The sequence below is a fragment of the Neurospora crassa genome, linkage group III (genome assembly GCF_000182925.2).
Source record: "Neurospora crassa OR74A linkage group III, whole genome shotgun sequence".
Classification (NCBI taxonomy): Eukaryota; Fungi; Ascomycota; class Sordariomycetes; order Sordariales; family Sordariaceae; genus Neurospora; species Neurospora crassa.
The window spans coordinates 997261-1016017 of record NC_026503.1 but is presented as its reverse complement, the minus strand read 5'-3'; the positions used below and the strand labels follow the sequence as shown (position 1 = coordinate 1016017).

Sequence of the window (18757 nt, the reverse complement as noted above, 5' to 3'; positions counted from 1 at the left end):
CGCAAGCTTAATCTTGAGGACCGATGACAAGACAGTAGAGGAGTTCCGCAGCCTCCTGTGGGACCGCTGGAATGAGGCTGGAATGTGCCGTGACAATTTCGGATCACGGACGACGTTTCTAGACATAGTCAGGCCTAGTCTTGGCAGCCGTTGCTAGTCTGTCGTTCTTTCAATGCAAAAACCGATGCATGGAAGTCGGGACTCTGCGTCGGCCCATTCTGATCGGCCCCCGTGATTTGGGACTGTGGACTTTCCGAGTTGGGCCAGGTGTGTCCAAGGCCAGCACCCCCATCCGTGATCCATCCCATCCCATCTCATCCCGAAGCAGAGCTACCTCAGGGTTTTTGACCAGCTCCCCCGGCTTATCCGCTTCCCAGTATGACCTTCCTTCCCGGCGATACCCTCCCATGCCATCCCCTTCCCACATCCCACATCTGGAAAGCAGACAGGGTATGTTGTCTTTACTATTCATAGCTAATCTGCCAGTTCCATGTTACCAGGTGATGTCCCTTGCTTGACCCGACACTTCCTCCTACCTAGGTACCCCTCCATCCGAATACACACCATCGCGCCAGCCTCGGAGATATGTCCGCGCTTAGCTTTACAATAAACCCAAGCCACATCGCCTAAAGCATAGATGCATGAAGCGTAATCTCTCGCCAACACCGTCATCACTTTGAATAGCGTAACATGGTTTAGCCTCCAGCATGTCTGGTGGGGGAACAACATGACGTACTCAGGAAGAATCTCCAGCACGGTTATTCCGCTTCCCGATGCTCGGGAAAACCTGAACGGGATGCCATCTTGCATTGACCGTTCCCGGGGGTTCCCGTCGTGTCCAGATACATGGGGGGTCCCAAAAGGTTTGGGTAACCTCCCACACACGTGTCGAAGCTGTTGTCACACTGCTACCTCTACATATCCACAGATTCCACATGTCAACACACGGTGCGTACCAGGAAATACATGCTCATTTTTTATAAAAACTAACCACTATTGCCGAGTCCAAACCAGACAACATCCTGCCTTTATCCATGTCGTAGACTGTAAAACACGTTTTTGTGTCCAATACATATATTGGTGAGACGGCCTAGCCTCAAATGCAAAACGCCGTGCGAAAACATGGATGATAGATAAATGGTACACTCTCGTTATACACTCTGCCCTTTAGTCATAAACTTTAACCAGCACATTCTTCTGCTTGCCTTCTCTCTCACACACACATATACACACACCGTACTGCCTCTTTTAGGCAAAGTTATCCTGCCTATCAACCCAGATATCCTCTAACTCGTTGAAGCTCGAGAAGTGAATAGGTCTGTGCTGGTCGCTGTAAAAGGGCAGCGGCGTATCCAGCTTGACATGCACCGGCTTTTTCTCCAGGCCTCCAAACGCGCTGCCCATGAAGCTGTAGTTCCACTTGCCGCCATCCGGCACCAGGAAAAAGCCCCGGAACTTCTCGCTGAGGAGGAGCTGGCGCTTTTCGCCCATGCTGGTTGTGAACCCCTGCGGCTGGTCGCTGGCTATGTCCTTGTTCTCCACGCCCCACTTGAAGCCCTGAGGCGTGAGCGCCCAGGCCGACAGCGACACGCTACCGGGCGTAAAGGAGACGGCGACGGTGAGTGTGTTTTGCTTGTCCCAATTCGGGTGGGCATCAAGCAGGCGTGCGTGCTCCGTAACGTCCATGGCGGACATGTACGGCAGCTCGTTGCCCGACTGTGTGTGAATGATGCCGAGTGGCTCCATGTCCTTGAGGTACTCGTGCTGGGGAAGCTGGTGAGGCAACTGAACGTTGCGCAGACCACCGATCTGAGGCACCATGACGATGCACTTGATCTCCTTGACCTGGTCGTTGTCGGCGGGCGAGGCACCGTAGAGGTAACCGGCGACTTGGACACGGAGATCGGCAATGGCGATGAAGCGCTTGAGGATGTTCTTGGGCATGACATAGGTCACGTCGTCCAGGTCACTATCCACGGGCGACACGTACATGTTGTTAGCCCTGGTGCGTAGGTTCGAGGTGGCGATGGCTCTGGTGCGCCACTCGGTCTTGGAGGCGAACGTCTGCTGTTCGAACTGCGAAGTGGTCGTCACAATGATCTCCTCGCCGTGCACGTTCTGCGTCTTGGTAGTGACGGCGGTGAGCTGCTGCTGCTCTTGCTGCTGCTTCTCAATCTCCGCCGCCTGCTGCCTCTGCAGCGAGGGGGCTGAGATCTCCATACCAAGAATGATATCACGGACTTCACTGCTAGTTAAACTGGACACATTGACATTGTTCTTCTTGCCGTAGTCGTTGAGGATAAGATCGCGGAGCTGCGTTTCAACCTTGATCCAGTCTTCATCGGAGAGCGAGGGCCAGATGTGATGATCCTGCGTGATGACGGTCTTGTCGGGGCGCAAGATGAGCTTCGTCTTATCCTGGTTAACGTGCAGGGCACGCAGGATGAGAATGAGACGGGAGAAGGCAGTGTAGGAAGAGATGCTCTTCAGCCACTCGTCGTAGAGATTGAACAAGACCATCTGCGGCTCGGTGGCACGCAAGATCATGTCACCCAGTTTTTCGACCTTCATGGCGGCCTGGAAGGGAAGCTGCAACTCGGACGCGCGGATGGAGATGTTGGGGAAATCAAGCAAATTGACTTCCAAAGGATCCAACAGACCCTTTCTGGTGACGATCAGTTGCTTTGGCTGCTCTTCGACGGGTAGCGATCTGATAAGGGCTGCGACTTCTTCGGCAGTCTTCCACTTGGCCAACTGTCCCAAACGCTTCTGACCCGCCCAAACGCTGGTGTGGATAATCTTCAAGAACAACTGACCGGTACGCGGGTTGAAGATGAAGATGGCACCGTTGATCGGCTTGGTCGTCAAGTTACCTTCGAAGGTCTTGTGGATGGTAACACGGTAGACGTTAGTATCATCGATAAAGAGCTGAGTCTGGTTGCTGAACAGCTCCGAGTAGTTCTGCGAATTCAGGAACTCCTGGTTGCTCTCGGAGGCGTAGAGCTGCAGACCCTTGCGGATACGCTCACGAAGAACGTAGAGCGCAGGGTTTGCCTTCATGATCTTGCCCATAGCCTGCTGGATCAAGAGCTTCAAGCCTGGGAAGTATTGACCGTAGGCAGAGTACAAGTTGTAAGCCAGATCGATGCCAATCATGAGACCGGTAGGAGATGGGTAAAGACTCATGCTGTCGGTGGTGTAGTCCAGATACTTGGCCCTGACGTATCTCTCAATATCGTGAGAGTCGTAGTCACCATAGCGAAGCTGAACATCAATCCAAAACTTGTTCGTCGTAGTAGACTCGATGACATCCTTGGTATCGAAAAGGAGCGATGGGCGAGTAACGTTCCATTTGTGGCTGGCAAAGAGCTGGATATCCGCGCAGGAGCTGTTCATCTTGTAAGATTTTCTGGGATGAATGGTTTCCTTTTGAACCGATTCGATGCTTAGAGCCTCAAGCTCCTGATCGAAGACCTGGCAAAGATCCATGACCACTGACTCGTGGATCTTCTGCCACAGATGAGCTCGGAAGATCTGGATCAGGGAGATCTTGAGAGTAGGAATCTTGCCGTGCAAGAAGATACCAGTTAGATCCAACTGCACTTGGAAACCGACGTAGACATTGGCTCTGTTGATGGTAGGCGACCACCAAAGCGTGAAACGACGATTAGGAATCTGGTTGAGACCTGCGTATTTCAAAGTCAGTATTTGTGCGTGCATATGATGATGAATTCATGCTAGAGAAATGGTATGTTGAACTTACCGCTCCTCTGGGCATTTGTCAACTTCTTGAACTTCATCGACTCCTCGAAACCACTGGCCTTCTCCCAGAAGAGACCTTCCCAAGACGGGAAACCAGTTGCCTTGAACAAGGTATGCTCCAAGATGGTTTCGACACCACCAAGCGCCTGGATGACATCGGTACGGTATGCGTTAAGGTTCCAAAGTTTACCGTCATGCCTCTGGCTTGTCCACCAGAAGGGATTGCTCTTCATCAACTGATAGATCTTGAACTCGGAACGGGCACGGAAACCCTTGTCGAAGCTTAACGTGCTACGGTCCTTTTGAAAAAGAGTGTTTATACGGGGCAGACCGCGATCCCAGCTGTCCTCCAGATCCTCTAGGGTCAATCTGCGGTTCTGCTGGTTGGCCTCGAGACGCTTCTGCGAGTATTCCGTCCACACACGCTGGGAGTCGATAAACTCAGCTTCCCACGGGATGATGTAGCGGAAGATGTTGGGGATCAGCGTTTCCTCATCGTGCGACATGCCCGCACGGTAATGAGTAACTCCGAGATCTGTCTGTTTAGACCAGCGCTTGTCGCTAGTAGGGATAAGGATGTGTGATCCGGAAATCATACCCAAGCCACCAAGCTCCTTGGGAGTGTAGAAAACGGCAGGAGGGAAACGGGAAGGCATCTTGGAGTTGAGACCAATTTTGACACGAGTCTGGATTTTGGTTTCACACTTGACAATCGTGTCAAGCAGGTTCACGGTCGAAACAGCAGCCTCGCGGTAGTAAGTAAAGAGGGCAATCAGCGCCGTGTTCCACTTGTTAGCAATCTTGGTGAATGTGGTCGAGCCAGACGACATGAGAATCTGACGGATCCTGTTATTGAATTTCTGAATGTCCTCTTCGGTAACTTGTAGGAAAGCGTGAGCGGTGCGTTCCTTGGTCGTGTTGTCCACTAGTGACCAGACACTGTCTTTCACAGGGAACTCATCGTTCTGGTTGCGGATCTTGGGCAAGATGCGCACTTCGAAGCCGCACATGGAGAACAGGAGGTTCGGGTTATCCCTGCTGTACACGCTGGCGAAGGTGTCTTCCCATTCAATCGTCGTCACGGATCTTGGGAGGCGGTTCTTGAGATCCCAGAACACAGCTCTGCCGAGGTTGACGTCGTGCCTCATGAGACGCATACGCGAATCTCTGGGCCAGCACTTCTTGCTCTTGTAACCAATCACGTTCTCGAAGTTGGGATCAGGCTGCTCTGTCAAGAATCGCTGGATCAGGTCGCGAGATTCATCCGCGGTGAACCTCAAGAACACCCAGATCTTGTCGATGTACCTGGTGTACAACCTAATCGGGTGTCTTGTTTCAGTCTCCCGGTCCTTGAACTGAAGGAAGTCATTGGGTGCGTGGGGAGGACCGGCAATCTCGCTGGCACGCTGCGGGCCAAGCAACAGCAAATCGAGAATGAGACCATAGTACTGGAAAACGAAGGCTGAGAACTGCAGGCCACGAATCATACCATAGCTGTTGACATGGTTCATGTCCTTGTAAGTTAGGGTAACGTTATTCTTGGCCGTGATGTAGTCCGCAAGGTTGTGGTCCATTATCAACCGAAGAAGCGAGTTGAGCAAGGTCAGCTCAATCTTCTCGTAGACCTTGGAGAGCTGCGTCTCGATCATGACATTGCACTCGCCATTCGCGGTCTCCCAAACCCTGTCGAGGTTGTTAATGCCTTGAGCCCACTTGTACACAAGCAAAGGTGGCACCTCCGAATCGGAAGGCTTAATCCAAGCGGGGAACAGATGGCGCTGGTCAGCTTGATACCACAAGTACTGGTCGAGATAAGCATCGCTAATCTTCTCGATCGGTTCAATATCATAGACCGGGTTGATGGTGCTGTAGTTGTCGTTCATATCGATGCCGACTTCCTTGAAAGCTCTTTGAGTGAGTAGGAAGCGTTTGATACGCTCGAGGGTAGTGCCTGGACTGTCATATGCCTGCTCAATCAAGGCCAACTCCTCACGCTGACTCTGGTTCAATCTTCCCTTGGTCGAGTAAGCCTCACGTAGGCGCTCCAGCGCCAAGATAAGGATCTTGGTGTCATGCTTGTAAGACACACTGGGGAAGGGGATGGGAGAGAATTTTCTCGATTCAAGCCAGTGCACCGTAGTAGTGTAAATGGCAACAGCCTCCTCAGAAGAGACGTAGGGACCATCCTTCATGTGGTTGTGCTGGCGTTCTTGCTCGGCCTTGAGCCACAGACGCGTTAGGCGGCCAACGTTCTTCTTAGCAACGGTCTTATCGACGGTGGCACCCCGACGAATACGCTCCCGGTTGTAATGAGCAACCGAAATCCACCAATCGGCCTTGGACTTGACGTAACGCAGAATGATGTTCTCAATAGCTGCGGGAAGTCCAGGAACCTTCCAAGGAATGTTACTCTTCCAGCATCTCCAGGCCTCAGAAAGATGTTGAAGAACCGTGTTGACCTTGCTCTGCTTGATACCTTCCGGCATCATGTCCAGCAGATCAGCCATGACGGAAGCACGAAGCTCGAGATCGAAGTGAGATTCAACACGCTGCTTGGTAACGGTCTTGGCAACTCCCTTGCTGTGGCGACCTTCGAACTGACGGGAAAGGAGGTTGCCAAGCCATCTTTCAAGAAGGGGAATGATACCGCGCATGAAGAAGAGCCACACACGCCATGCCGGCGCCCAGAAACCGCAGCCTGGACCCTTGCCAACCGGGCCGGCGTTGAAGCGATAGTAGATGAGATGCTTGAGATCCTTGCAGGAACGGATCTGGTGCATCAACTTGTACTTGTAACGATACATACCGGTCAACTGTCCGACATGGTTGAAGGCATACAGAATACCATCGGCAAGCTGGAAGGCGTCAATGTTGCCAAGACGGTACTGTACCTGGGCATCGACAATGAGCTTGGTCAAGCGCAGAATTTCACGCATAAGATGGAAGGCATTTCCGAATCTAGACTTCTTTCGCTCCTTGGTTGTCAGCGTCTTGACGGGCTTCAGGTTGAAGTTGTAGTCCAAATGGAGATATGTGAGGTTCTTGCGGTGGATAAGCAGGTTGAGCATGTTAAAGCCCTGTCGGCAGACTTGCAAGCCGGCTTCAACCCAATCGATCGTTGTCTGCTGGAAGAACTTTGTTTGTTTCAAAGTCCGCAGCAAGTTTTGCTTCTGAAGAGATTTTGGATGCTTCTTGTGCAGCTCATTGAGGACGTAGTTCTTGAGAAGCTTCTGGTACGAGACGCGCACCTTAACGGGCTGCTTCGGCGGGCAGTGCTCCAAGTACCAATGCTTTACGAGAGGTACATCCTGGGCACGAACCGTACGTCCAGAGCGGCGGTCGAAGGGGAACGGCGCCCACCAAAGCTCGATGGCCGATGCCGTCTCATCCGTATACAGCGATTCCTCGGCCATGAAAGACTCGACACCAGCGGGCAGCTCAAACGCATCTTCTTCCGGCTCCTCGATATTGCCAGGTCCAAAGATCTCATCTTCATGGCTGACTGTAAGGTTCTTGGGGGCAACAGCCCGCGAAGAAATCGGGTTGATGCTCGTGTCAAAGTAAAAAGCGGGAAGGTTGTAGTCTTCTGTGCGCGTATAGACAACTTGCGGGTATGAGTGGACTGACAACTGGACGCTTCTCGGAAGTGCATTATAAAGATGGGGGTAAGCTACACGGCACTCTGTTCGGATAGGGTTCCTGAAGATGATGCGATCCATAGCATTGAACTCGCCAAAATCCTCATCATTGGGGTCAATGTCCTTGTAAAGTGGCTCGAAGCGAGGCCCGCCTGGTAAAGCCGCATTCAGGGCCTTTGCTGTGAGGAAACTCTTGAGCTCAAAGAGGTAGTAGTAGTTCTTGTCGACAACCTCAGACACCAACGGTCGGCTTAGACGGTATAAACTCGCCATTTGCGGCAGGGTGAGATTCCACTTCTTGTAACTGGGCCCGTTGACGTGGGGCGTGTCGAGAAGCGGCTTGTGGTCATAGAACCACTCATAGATTGCTGCTTCTTCGTCCTCATCCAACTCCATCTGAATGGGTTCAAGTGGCTCGACGTCCTCGATGTTCTCGGACCAGGACAGGGGCGGTTCTTCGTCGTCGAAAGGTGGAAATCGCATGCGCTTGAATAGCCGGCGGTCGCTCTTTTCCTTGCGCATTACCGTCCACATACTGGCCCACTGTGCAAAGAAGACGGGCTCAATGACTCTCGGGATCTCATTCACAAGGGTCAGACAGCCGTTGACGTGATAGAGAACCTTGACCTCTCTGGCAGCCTCCCAAGGCATGGGCATGTTCTCGAGCAGCTTCAGCACAGCATGGGGCATGAACTTGAGCGCCCCAAGATAGCTGCGCTTGTCACTGGTGTACTTTTTCTGCGAAACATCCCCAATATCCTTGACGATCTTCCGCAAGTGCTCTGGTGGCATGTCGGCCTTTTCCGTCTCAACAAATCCGCCCTTCCTCTTCTCGCCGAAGCGATTTCTCTGCATGCGAAGCCATTCCTTCTTCTTCTGGGCGAACTTGGCAACATGAGGGTCGGTTGGTGGAAAGAACCCAGGCGGCGGCGGTGCTGGGAGGGCAGGAGGAGGTGGGAGAGAGGACGGAGGCGGCGGCGGCGGAGGTGCTGATGGCGGCGGAGGAGCGCCCCAGCCGGGGGGAGGAGGTGGTGGTGGCGGATAGGACATTTTTTCGATTTCTGCTTGATGAAGCTTTGTTGACGTTTATGTGGTTGTTTCGTTGTAATCGTCTTCGTCAGAAGCGTGTACCAGTCGGCGTTGGCGACGAGATGGATAGAAGGCTGGATACCGTGAAGTCGCCTGTCCGCGCGATGGCGGTTTGCAGTCCGCGTGCGTCGTTCCAAGGCCTGTCTCGCTGAGGAAGAGAAAAAAGGACTGGCAAATATTAGATTCCCATTGGTTTTAGATGGAAATGGGCGTAGGTCGACCTCGCACCAAATCGCGGCGATGGTCGATCAAGCTGAGAATGGAGAGGTGGATGTTGTATTCGTGAAAGTGTGGTTTGGTGGCGCCAGGATGCTGGCGTTGACGTTGGCAGGTTGGCCTCGTTACGAAAAACTTGAACAGCCTCGCGACAGCTGCGTGGGCGGTCGATAAAGTTCAGAGGTCAGGGCGGGCGGTCCAGGTCCTGGCGCGCAAAACGGGAAACCTGGCAGCGGGATTCTTCGCTGTGCAGGTGCTTGTTGGCAGCTGCAGCCCGGTAGCGTCCCCGCCACTCCAGTTAGTGAAAGAGGGCCTGGGGTTGGTTGCCTGCAGCGACTGGGCAGGCTGGGCTGTCACTTCTCGACTTCGTGGCGAAACGTCTCCTGTTACGTACTGTAACTTTCGATACGCAATCCCCGTTACGTGGTAGATCTGGCTTGACAAGCTCACAGCACGTCTCAGATGCATGTAACCGAGTATAGTGATACATTATCAGTTCAGGTAGCTGATACATTGAAGGTGGGGCATCAGCTGGCTGGCTGTTTGCGCCCAAGTACCCAGACGACAGGTGTTGAATCTCATAGTGAAGGCCTGACAAAGCAATGCTTGATATTGTTCCCTCGCTCCGCTCGCCAAAGTATACACAAAAACCCGTTCCTCTGACAGATCCCTCATGCGAACATCTGCAAGGTTCAGACCTTATCTTCATCTTCTAGGAATCCCGTCCTGCGATCTCCAAGCGGAAGCAGGTACATTCAGCTCATAAGTTCAGCCTCCCCCCCGCGGAGCAAGTATCCTCTCCCCCCACACCCCTTGCTCGGATTAAGTCATACCCAATCATTACAGCGCTCGAGGCCCAAACAGCTCCGCTCGATTCGCTAAGCCCCAAATCGCCCCCACCAAAACGGCCTTTCAGTGAAAATTAATTCTTTGACCCCTCTGTCCGCCTCGCCGCAGCCGGGTTTTGCTTTGCCAACCATCCGGACCATCACCACTTCCGTCCACCACTCCAAGTACCCATACCGGTAACCCGGACTTCTGCATCGCGCCCATACCCCCGGAACCCGCATATTTATTCCGAGTCTATCGAAAGAGACCGCAACCATGTCTCGTTTCTTCCGCGGCGGTGACGACAGCTCCACCGACAGCAGCTCCGAGGAGGAGGAGGTCTACACTTCGGAGGAGGAGGAGGAGAAGGTTCAGGCCGAGGACGAGTCTTCGTCTGAGGAGGAGTCTGACGAGGAGGAGAGCGACGAGGAGTCCAGCAGCGACGAGGAAGAAGGAACCAAGAAGAAGGGTGCCTCCCGTTTCTTGCAGAGCGACGACGAGTCCGAGGAGGAGGAGGAAGAGCAGAGCGACGATGAAGCCACCACCAAGGTCAAGAGCGCCAAGGACAAGCGCTTCGACGAACTCGAGTCCACCATCAGCCAGATCCAGAACGGCCAGAAGATCAACGACTGGAGTCTTATCGCCAACGGTTCGTATATCTTTCATGCATGCATACACCCTCGATATGTCCTGCACCGATACTTACTCCCCTCCCCGCTTTAGAATTCGACAAGCTCAACCGTCAGGTCGTCAAGCTCCAAGATGGCAGCAAGGCGCCCAAGTCCTACATCAAGGCCATTGCCGATCTTGAGGACTTCATGAACGAGACTCTCGCCAAGCAAAAGGTCACTCCCAAGAAGATGAACGCGACAAATGCCCGTGGTCTCAACGCCGTCAAGCAGCGCATCCGCAAGAACAATAAGGAGTACCAGACCCAGATCGATGCCTACAGGAAGGATGCGGACGCTTTCATGGAGTCGGATGATGAGGTTGCCGCGCCCAAGGTTGTTTCCAAGGTCCGGTTCGAGGCTCCCGTCGTCAGTGCTGAGCAGCAGGAAGAGGACGACAAGGGCTTCTCTACGGTCGATTCGCGCGGCAAGGTTGTTCAGTACACCCCCGAGAGCATCCTCAAGCACCTCCGCGCCATTATCGAGTCTCGCGGCAAGAAGAACACCGACCGCCTCGAGCAGATCAAGGTTATGGAGACCCTCAACAAGGTCGTCCCCATTACCCCTTACCAGAAGATCCGTGTCCTCCAGACCCTTATTTCTGCCCGCTTCGATCTTGGTGCTGGTGGCGCCGCCCAGATGCCTTTGGACCAGTGGAAGGCCGCTGAGCGTGACCTTGCCTCTCTCTTGGAGATCCTCGAGAAGGAGAAGGACCATGTTGTTGTTGAGGGCGCTGAGGAGTGGGATGATGATGACAAGCTCCCCACCATCCCCGAGGGTGAGAAGTACCTCAAGGTTCCCGGCAGCGTTGTCTCGCTCATTGAGCGTCTCGATGACGAGCTCACCCGCTCCCTCCAAGCCATCGATCCTCACACCTCTGAGTACATCGACAGGCTAACCGATGAGGGCTCTCTTTACAACACCATCTTCCGTGGTCTTCTTTACTACGAGCACCTCCGCAAGGATGCTTCCCTCGAGGTTCCCCAGGAGAGCTTGAACCGCATCATCCAGAGGCGTCTGGACCATGTTTACTACAAGGTATGTATAGAGCTAATGCTGGAATACTCAGCCGTCTTTGCTAATCATCTTCTTTCAGCCCGCCCAAGTCGTCAAGATCCTCGAGGAGAACGCGTGGAAGCAGGTTTCTGCTGAGGCCGATTCTGAAATTACCCCCCGCAGCCAATCCGGCGATGCTGGCAAGCTCATCAACATCCTTTCTAACTACCTGTTCGAGAACAGCGAGGGCATCATCCGCGCCCGTGCCATGCTTTGCCAGATCTACTTCTTGGCTCTGCACGATGAGTACTACAAGTCTCGCGACCTGATGCTCACTTCCCATCTTCAGGAGACTATCGCCAACTTCGACATCGCCACCCAGATTCTCTACAACCGCACCCTCGTTCAGGTCGGCCTTTGCGCTTTCCGCAAGGGTCTCGTCTACGACGCCCAGAACACCCTCCAGGAGATCTGCGGCAGTGGCCGTCAAAAGGAGCTTCTTGCTCAGGGCGTCATGATCCAGCGTTACAGCCAGGTCACCCCTGAGCAGGAGCGCCTCGAGAAGCAGCGCCAGCTTCCCTTCCACATGCACATCAACCTCGAGCTCCTTGAGTGCGTCTACCTTACCTGCAGCATGCTCCTCGAGATTCCTCTGCTCGCCCAAACCGGTTCTTCGCCCGATGTCAAGAAGAGGATCATCAGCAAGACCTACCGCCGTATGCTCGAGTACCATGAACGCCAGATCTTTACCGGGCCTCCGGAGAACACCAGGGATCACGTCATGCAGGCCTCCAAGGCCCTTGCTGCTGGTGAGTGGAAGAAGGCCACCGACTTCATTCACAGCATCAAGATCTGGGACTTGATGCCGAACACCGAGGGTATCAAGACCATGCTCGCCAAGCAGATCCAGGAGGAGGGTCTCCGTACCTACCTCTTCACCTATGCTCCTTTCTACGACACTCTCGCCATTGCTACCCTCAGCTCCATGTTTGAGCTCGACTCTCGCAAGGTCTCTGCTGTCGTCAGCAAGATGATCAGCCACGAGGAGCTCGCGGCTGCTCTTGACCAGGTCACCGAGACCGTCATCTTCCGCAAGGGTGTTGAGCTCAGCCGTCTCCAGAGCTTGGCTCTCACTCTCTCCGACAAGGCCAGCTCCCTTATTGAGACCAACGAGCGTACGCTCGAGCAGAAGACACAGGGCTCCGCCAACGCCTTCTCCAGGAAGGACAACCGTGGCGGTGGCCAGCGTGGTGGTGGCCAGCGTGGTGGCAGAGGTGGCGCGAGGACGGGCGGCAACCCTCAACGGCAGGCCGGTGGTACACAGTTCACTGGTGGTGCTCTGGGTAATGCGGTCCGTGGTTAAAGCTCTGTGGAATAGGGAAATTGGTGGTTTTCGTTTTGCTATTGCATTGGGCTTTGGTGTGTGACTAAAAAGCAATTCCCCAGGTCTTCTAATGGTGCTATCCCCTTGAATGTGTTGCCCCATGGTTAGACCCAGCGAAGTTTAGTCTAGAATCATAGGTTCTCTCGGTTTAATTTGTGTTTTTGGTTCGGGCATAGCTTCACTCAAAATTGCGCGTTTGATATTTTCTTCATGATGTGTTAGTTTATCATATGGAAATTGTCTGAACCTGTGTATAATGTACACCATGTCAACCTGAGTATTCTTACAGCCAACCCGAAACGAGTAGTATTTGATGAAAAGGTTTGCTCTATCTCTCGTATGAACAAGACTTAGTTCCACGGCTACTAACTTACGTAGTACCTGTGTATAGGATGAGCCTGTTGGAAAATCGTGATCATTATTCTGGGTGAGCCACACGGGATACATCCAACCGACGTTTGATGAGGCGCTATGATTTGCATTGGGCCGCTTTATCATTACTCTAGGTAAGCTCAAGAGACCGAAATTTCGGGATAATAACAATGTTGAAAGGCTTCATTACCAGACCGAAGTTCCCCCAGCTTAGCCCATACACAAGACAGCATCTGATGAGGTTACATGCCAGCATGATAATAGTGAGATCTTGGGTCTCAGCCAAGTAGAAATGTTTAAATATACGATATATGTCACAGTCAACGACTGTCAAGTTGTGAATGAGGCAGTTCGAACAAAAGCGACTCTCTGTAGAGCCAGCCGCTCCGAGCGAAAACATCTGTATGACTTGAGAGTGCAGCCTGATCTTGGTCATAAGGCAAGCTGAAGATCTGTGTGTGTCAAGCATGACGCGGAGAGAGATGGAGAGGACCACGGAGAAGCCCTTGTGAAAAGTCTGTTCTCTTCCTACAGGAACGGGTGCCGCACATGAATCGTAAGACGGTTTAGTACTGGGTAACTTCGCTCCATTATCATCATGTACCTATTGCGGTCAAGTAATGGTGCCAAGCAAGAATGTGAAGCAGACAGAAAGAGTGTTATGTACACTTAGATATGCCGATTTCAAATGATATCATGGGGGAAAACTGCGCGAGTAGTGATTTGGGTGAGTACTCCTCAAACCCAATCGGAAATGGAACGGAAGGGTAAGAAGCAACAGGTTTTCTGGTCAATGTACGAGCTGAAGCGAGAAGCACTCATCAATGCTCGTGGCTAACAACCCAACATTTACCGTTTGTGTGAAGTACCTATCGTGGATATCCTTAGCTGACTAATTGAATGCTCATTTTCGCATGACCAAGTCGTTTGAGTTGGTTTGGACAAACAACACGGTGACCATGCGTGATGCATGCACCAAATTGCTATATGGCGGCCGAAGGCCAAGGTTCATCTCAATTGGATCTAAGTATTAATGTGCATTGATCTGCCAATTCAAAGATGAACGACAACCAAGTAACACCTCACGGGTAAGGTTGTATTGATGAGTCAAGAAGCACTCCCGGGTTCCTGGGAGCAAACTACACGAATACGACCCGCGACTGGATTCACAAAGACAAACATACATGGAAAGGATCACATTGAACACACACGAAAGCCAGGCTGCGATCTGAGCTGCCGGTGGCAGCGAAGGGGGTTTTTTGACTCCCATCTATATTCATCTGCTGCAGTTGTGCCAAAAGCAACATGTGACAAGCCAGATCATATGGAGACCAGGCAAATTAAGGCCGTTCTCCTCGTAGTTGTCAACGCCACAGAGAAAACCAGATGATAACCGTTTTTTCTTTTCCGCCCAGAAGCCAGGCAGCCACTCTCTGATAGATCAGAGACGACGACCACGGCGACCACCCTTGCGACGAGTAGAGTCGGAGGGGGTGGGGGTGACGTCCTCGATACGGCCGATCTTCATGCCAGAGCGAGCAAGGGCACGGAGAGCAGACTGGGCACCGGGGCCGGGGGTCTTGGTGCCGTTACCTATGTAAATTGTTAGGATCAATCATGTGTTTAATGTGTAAAGGGGAACACATACCACCAGTGGCACGGATCTTGATGTGGAGGGCAGTAATGCCGAGCTCCTTGCAGCGGGCAGCGACGTCCTGGGCAGCCAACATAGCGGCGTAGGGGGAGGACTCGTCACGGTCGGCCTTGACCTTCATGCCACCAGTGACACGGCAGATGGTCTCGCGGCCACTGGAATCACCCAGGATGTTAGCCTCAAAACCGTCGTAATGTTTGTCTTATCGCCGTCAAATTCGAATTCCGGGAAATGGAGCCGGGATCCAGGAGTCGCAGGATATGGCATGGAATTCGCCAAGTCCACTCCTTCCTCTCTCCCTGAACACCGCCGATTCCATCCGCCAAAATCGATTTCTCGTCGCAATTGTTTATTTCAATTGGTTACGAACCTGAGATCGGTGACGTGGACGAAGGTGTCGTTGAAGGAAGCGAAGATGCGAGCAACTAAATTGATTGTCAGCCTCCGAGTCTCGCCTAATGTCGCTGTTGGAGAATCGCAATTGCAGGTCGCAACTTACCGCCGAAAACGAGCTCACCCTCACGGATCTGAGGGCCAAGGGAGATGTTCTCCTGAGCGGGACGGGCGGCCTTCTTCGGGGGCATCTTGACGGTTGATCTGGTGTCTTGGACGTGTGGTGTTGATACTGTCAAGTGGACGATCTCCAGTTTTCCAGCATAAAAATTCGGCGGGGGTAGTTCGACTTCGTGCGGTTGAGAATGCCCTATCGAACTTGGCGGGGAAAAGTGGCAGAAAGCGGAGCGCAGGGCAGGCACCAAACCTGTCGGACAAACCCTAAATCCCCTTGGCGGCTGAGCCCGGGCTCCGTGCAGCCCCACTGTTGTCAAAATTTCGCGGGCCCTACTTAACGATCGATCAACGCCTTTTTTTCTTTTCTGCTCGTACTTCGACATCGAATTCTGGCATCGTCGCAGATCGACCACCGGCACCATGTCTACGTATGCCAACCCCGATCCTTCCCCTTGACGCCAGAGGAATGGTATCGTCGCGTGTTCCAGGAACAATCTGCAGATAGTCGTGGTCCTCTCACTGGGTGTCTTTGGCCTGTCTTCTCGCGGAGCAGCCATCGTCCCAGCTCGATCCCTCTCATGATTCTCCCTCTTTCCTCTAGGCCTTGGACCGACCAGGCTTGCAGACTGAGAGATGTCTCGTGGGGTGTTGGGGCTGAAGGTCTCCTGGCTTTCTCCCTTAAATTCATCGCTGCTGCGACAGGAACTTGGACGAAAGTGTGAAATCTCGAGTCTTTGCTCTCGGTCGCAGTTAGCTCACCTTTTGGGCATTTGTTGTCCAGGTTGTACATGGTTGTGTGATCCTCGTGCTGAAAATGCCGAGGGCATTTCTCCAAAGTTACACCAAGCAGCCAATCGAGTCAGCCACGAGAGAATGCCGCACTTGAGCAGCAGTTCTCCACCGGCGCTCTACCACATACCTCTGGTATGCTGGACCCGTACTAATCTGAGATGTTTAGTTCCGTCCCCACCAAGAACGATGTCCTGGTCCCCGAGACCCTCCTGAAGAAGCGCAAGTCTCAGGAGAAGGCCCGCGCTGAGCGCCAGGCCGAGATCGAGAAGAAGAAGGCTGTGAGTATAACCATCACTTGAGCTGCCCCCTTCCAGAGGACAACATGATGCACAACATACCATAGCGACTAGGTTCGCCGATGCTGTTGCTAAATACCATCTTTCGGGTCTGACATTACACCTCAACAATGGACTATTTGAACTTGCTTGCATTGTTCTAAATCCGTTACTGACTTCAATCAATAGGCCAACAAGGAGAAGCGTGCCGTCATCTTCAAGCGCGCCGAGACCTACGTCAAGGAGTACCGCGACGTTGAGCGCGAGAAGATCCGCCTCCAGCGCGCCGCCAAGCAGGATGGCTCTTTCCACATCCCCGCTGAGGCCAAGCTCATCTTCTTGATCCGCATCAAGGGTATCAACAAGATCCCCCCCAAGCCCCGCAAGATCCTCCAGCTCCTCCGTCTTCTCCAGATCAACAACGGTGTCTTCGTCCGCGTTACCAAGGCCACCGCTGAGATGATCAAGATCGTCGAGCCCTGGGTTGCCTACGGTTACCCCAACCTCAAGTCCGTCAAGGAGCTTATCTACAAGCGCGGATACGGCAAGGTCAACAAGCAGCGCGTTGCCCTCACCGACAACTCCATCATCGAGGAGAACCTCGGCAAGTACGGCATCATCTGCATGGAGGATCTCATCCACGAGATCTACACCGTTGGCCCCAACTTCAAGCAGGCCTCCAACTTCCTCTGGCCCTTCAAGCTTTCCAACCCCACCGGTGGCTTCCGTACCCGCAAGTTCAAGCACTTCATCGAGGGCGGTGACCTCGGCAACCGTGAGGAGCACATCAACGCTCTCATCAGACAGATGAACTAAATGCAATTGGGGTTTCGTTGAGATCTCACGAACCTGGTCTTGGTCGTTGCGGATGCATGGTGCTCGGCGTTAATTGGGAAGCCATAAAGGCTGGATGGGAATGAATGCAACTTTGTCGTTTTCCGATCACAAAATCTGGTTCACCGGTGGATTCGTGATCCTAGCCTGCTCCGTAACTGGCCTTGACTTGGGCCCAATTCTATCAAGTTTTGTGTCTACCAACATTGCTTCTACTCGTGATCGTATCCCCTAAAGTGACGTATGAACAAGGAAACGCTTGTTGCAGCTCTATTATGTATACCCAGTAGACGAGGCCTCCTATTCTATAGTCACATAACAAATACACTCAACCGTGCTGATGAGGTCCTTCGTTCCATTACCTGGTTCCTCATATCTTGATATCAAAACTCGTACCACAACCACAGCTACTTGTCGCCAACGGGTTATCGACAATCTTGAACTGGGAGCCGATCAACTCCATGGTGAAGTCGACCTTGCTGCCCTTGAGCAACTCCAACGAGGGCCCATCCAAAATGATCTTCGGTAGCGTCAGATCGGGGGAGGCCGGCGCTGGGCTGTCATCGGGGTAATAGCTGAATATCGTATCGTCTTCACGAATCTCTGATTCCTCCGCGGCCCCTTCGGCAAGAGGCAACTGGGGAAGTTGCTCTGGGAGAGTGACCAGTTTCATGAGGTATTGAAAACCGTGGCAGCCGCCGGACTCGACTTGAATGCGCAGCGCAAGGTAAGGGTTGGAGTCTTTGGTCATGATTTCTGAAAGGCGCTGTTTCGGCAGGAGGTTACCCATGTTAGTCGGTCTGTCCGCTAGCACAATGAAAAGGAGGAAGGGGCCTAAAGGAATAACGAGCCTTCGCTGCCCGCTCGGTAATTTCCAACACCATCTCGTTCCCATCCTCGTCGTTCTGGGGGTTGAATAACGTGTGTGTGGCCTTGCTCGGGGCTGTGGTGGTGAACAGGCGCATGTTGAACTGGCTTGAAGATAGGGATTGTCTGGCGCGCCATGGCGTCTTGGAAACCGGAGTGGTAGTGGAAACAGTCGCTATTCTCCTGGCGACGTTGTGGTGAGCGCGCGCACGCAGCGGGAGCAGGATATCGGCCAGAACAGAGAACGGGGCGGTTCGGCGCATGCTCATTTGGACGAAGAGGCTCGCTGGTGCGGGCGCATTGGCGCAGCGGAGGGGCGGCATAACGACGGCGGTCGTGTAGAGGTACTAGGTGTAGGTTGTTCGCAAATTGCTAGGTTCGTCAGCGTTGCCGGAGATGGCGCTTGGTCGTGGCTTGGTGTAAAAAAAATGGCCGTTCCGGGAGCAACTGGACAAGAGCGGGTGCGTCGGCGCAGGTGGTGACGGCGGGGGAGATGCGGAGTTTCGGCTTTGGGAATGTGTCAAAGCCGGTCACTTTGGCAGCGAATTTTCGGGGCTGCGCATGATGTCAGGCCCGCCTGCGAACGGTCTCGGGAACCGCTGATTGCGTTGAAAGATGCGACGGGTGGGCAGGTGGCTAGCAGCTGACAAATCAAGGGATCTCCTTGTCCCAAATAACTTCCGCTTCAGGAACCACTGCAGTACAGTCCAGTACTGGTTTGTTTGTTAGCTCGAGACCTCGTGTCAACTTTCCTATGCGTTTTCAGGGCTAACTAATGTATAATCTTACCTTGAGCAGGCCATCTCTAATATTTAAAATGCCAAATTAAATCTAACTGATACCTTTTGATTTATCTACATAACCTTTAGGAC

General features: G+C 53.0%; 5 protein-coding genes across 5 annotated transcripts; 2 read left to right on the top strand and 3 right to left on the bottom strand.

Annotated features, from left to right (window-relative positions):
• Positions 1–931: 931 nt before the first annotated feature.
• NCU07832 (pre-mRNA processing splicing factor 8) lies at positions 932–8931 on the bottom strand. Its single transcript, XM_957860.2, has 2 exons — positions 3764–8931; positions 932–3686 (listed from the first exon to the last, which is right to left on the bottom strand). Exons 1-2 carry the CDS (start codon positions 8448–8450, stop codon positions 1249–1251), a joined length of 7125 nt encoding a protein of 2374 aa, XP_962953.1. The 5' UTR covers positions 8451–8931; the 3' UTR covers positions 932–1248.
• A 571-nt stretch (positions 8932–9502) lies between these two features.
• Positions 9503–12993, top strand: NCU07831 (eukaryotic translation initiation factor 3). Its single transcript, XM_957859.3, has 3 exons — positions 9503–10182; positions 10257–11239; positions 11298–12993. The coding sequence occupies exons 1-3, from the start codon at positions 9810–9812 to the stop codon at positions 12558–12560; spliced, it is 2619 nt and encodes an 872-aa protein (XP_962952.1). The 5' UTR covers positions 9503–9809; the 3' UTR covers positions 12561–12993.
• Positions 12994–13900: 907 nt separating this feature from the next.
• Positions 13901–15337, bottom strand: crp-2 (cytoplasmic ribosomal protein-2). Its single transcript, XM_957858.3, has 4 exons — positions 15107–15337; positions 14978–15032; positions 14602–14762; positions 13901–14546 (listed from the first exon to the last, which is right to left on the bottom strand). Exons 1-4 carry the CDS (start codon positions 15189–15191, stop codon positions 14395–14397), a joined length of 453 nt encoding a protein of 150 aa, XP_962951.1. The 5' UTR covers positions 15192–15337; the 3' UTR covers positions 13901–14394.
• Positions 15338–15392: 55 nt separating this feature from the next.
• NCU07829 (60S ribosomal protein L7) lies at positions 15393–17417 on the top strand. The gene is made up of 3 exons (XM_957857.3): positions 15393–15545; positions 16076–16187; positions 16374–17417. Exons 1-3 carry the CDS (start codon positions 15538–15540, stop codon positions 16998–17000), a joined length of 747 nt encoding a protein of 248 aa, XP_962950.2. The 5' UTR covers positions 15393–15537; the 3' UTR covers positions 17001–17417.
• Positions 16470–18445, bottom strand: NCU07828 (hypothetical protein). The gene is made up of 2 exons (XM_957856.2): positions 17870–18445; positions 16470–17784 (listed from the first exon to the last, which is right to left on the bottom strand). Exons 1-2 carry the CDS (start codon positions 18206–18208, stop codon positions 17389–17391), a joined length of 735 nt encoding a protein of 244 aa, XP_962949.2. The 5' UTR covers positions 18209–18445; the 3' UTR covers positions 16470–17388.
• Between the last annotated feature and the right edge of the window lie 312 nt (positions 18446–18757).

Excerpts from the sequence above, each read along its gene's own strand:
- NCU07832 (XM_957860.2), bottom strand. The coding sequence starts at position 8,450 with ATGTCCTATCCGCCACCACCACCTCCTCCCCCCGGCTGGGGCGCTCCT. Across the intron at positions 3,687-3,763 it reads GACAAATGCCCAGAGGAGCG|GTCTCAACCAGATTCCTAAT; the intron begins GTAAGTTCAACA and ends TGAAATACGCAG.
- NCU07831 (XM_957859.3), top strand. The coding sequence starts at position 9,810 with ATGTCTCGTTTCTTCCGCGGCGGTGACGACAGCTCCACCGACAGCAGC. Across the intron at positions 10,183-10,256 it reads CTGGAGTCTTATCGCCAACG|AATTCGACAAGCTCAACCGT; the intron begins GTTCGTATATCT and ends TCCCCGCTTTAG. Across the intron at positions 11,240-11,297 it reads TGGACCATGTTTACTACAAG|CCCGCCCAAGTCGTCAAGAT; the intron begins GTATGTATAGAG and ends ATCTTCTTTCAG.
- crp-2 (XM_957858.3), bottom strand. The coding sequence starts at position 15,191 with ATGCCCCCGAAGAAGGCCGCCCGTCCCGCTCAGGAGAACATCTCCCTT. Across the intron at positions 15,033-15,106 it reads GGGTGAGCTCGTTTTCGGCG|TTGCTCGCATCTTCGCTTCC; the intron begins GTAAGTTGCGAC and ends CAATCAATTTAG. Across the intron at positions 14,763-14,977 it reads GTCCACGTCACCGATCTCAG|TGGCCGCGAGACCATCTGCC; the intron begins GTTCGTAACCAA and ends GGGTGATTCCAG.
- NCU07829 (XM_957857.3), top strand. Across the intron at positions 16,188-16,373 it reads AGATCGAGAAGAAGAAGGCT|GCCAACAAGGAGAAGCGTGC; the intron begins GTGAGTATAACC and ends TTCAATCAATAG.
- NCU07828 (XM_957856.2), bottom strand. The coding sequence starts at position 18,208 with ATGCCGCCCCTCCGCTGCGCCAATGCGCCCGCACCAGCGAGCCTCTTC. Across the intron at positions 17,785-17,869 it reads TTACCGAGCGGGCAGCGAAG|CGCCTTTCAGAAATCATGAC; the intron begins GCTCGTTATTCC and ends CTGCCGAAACAG.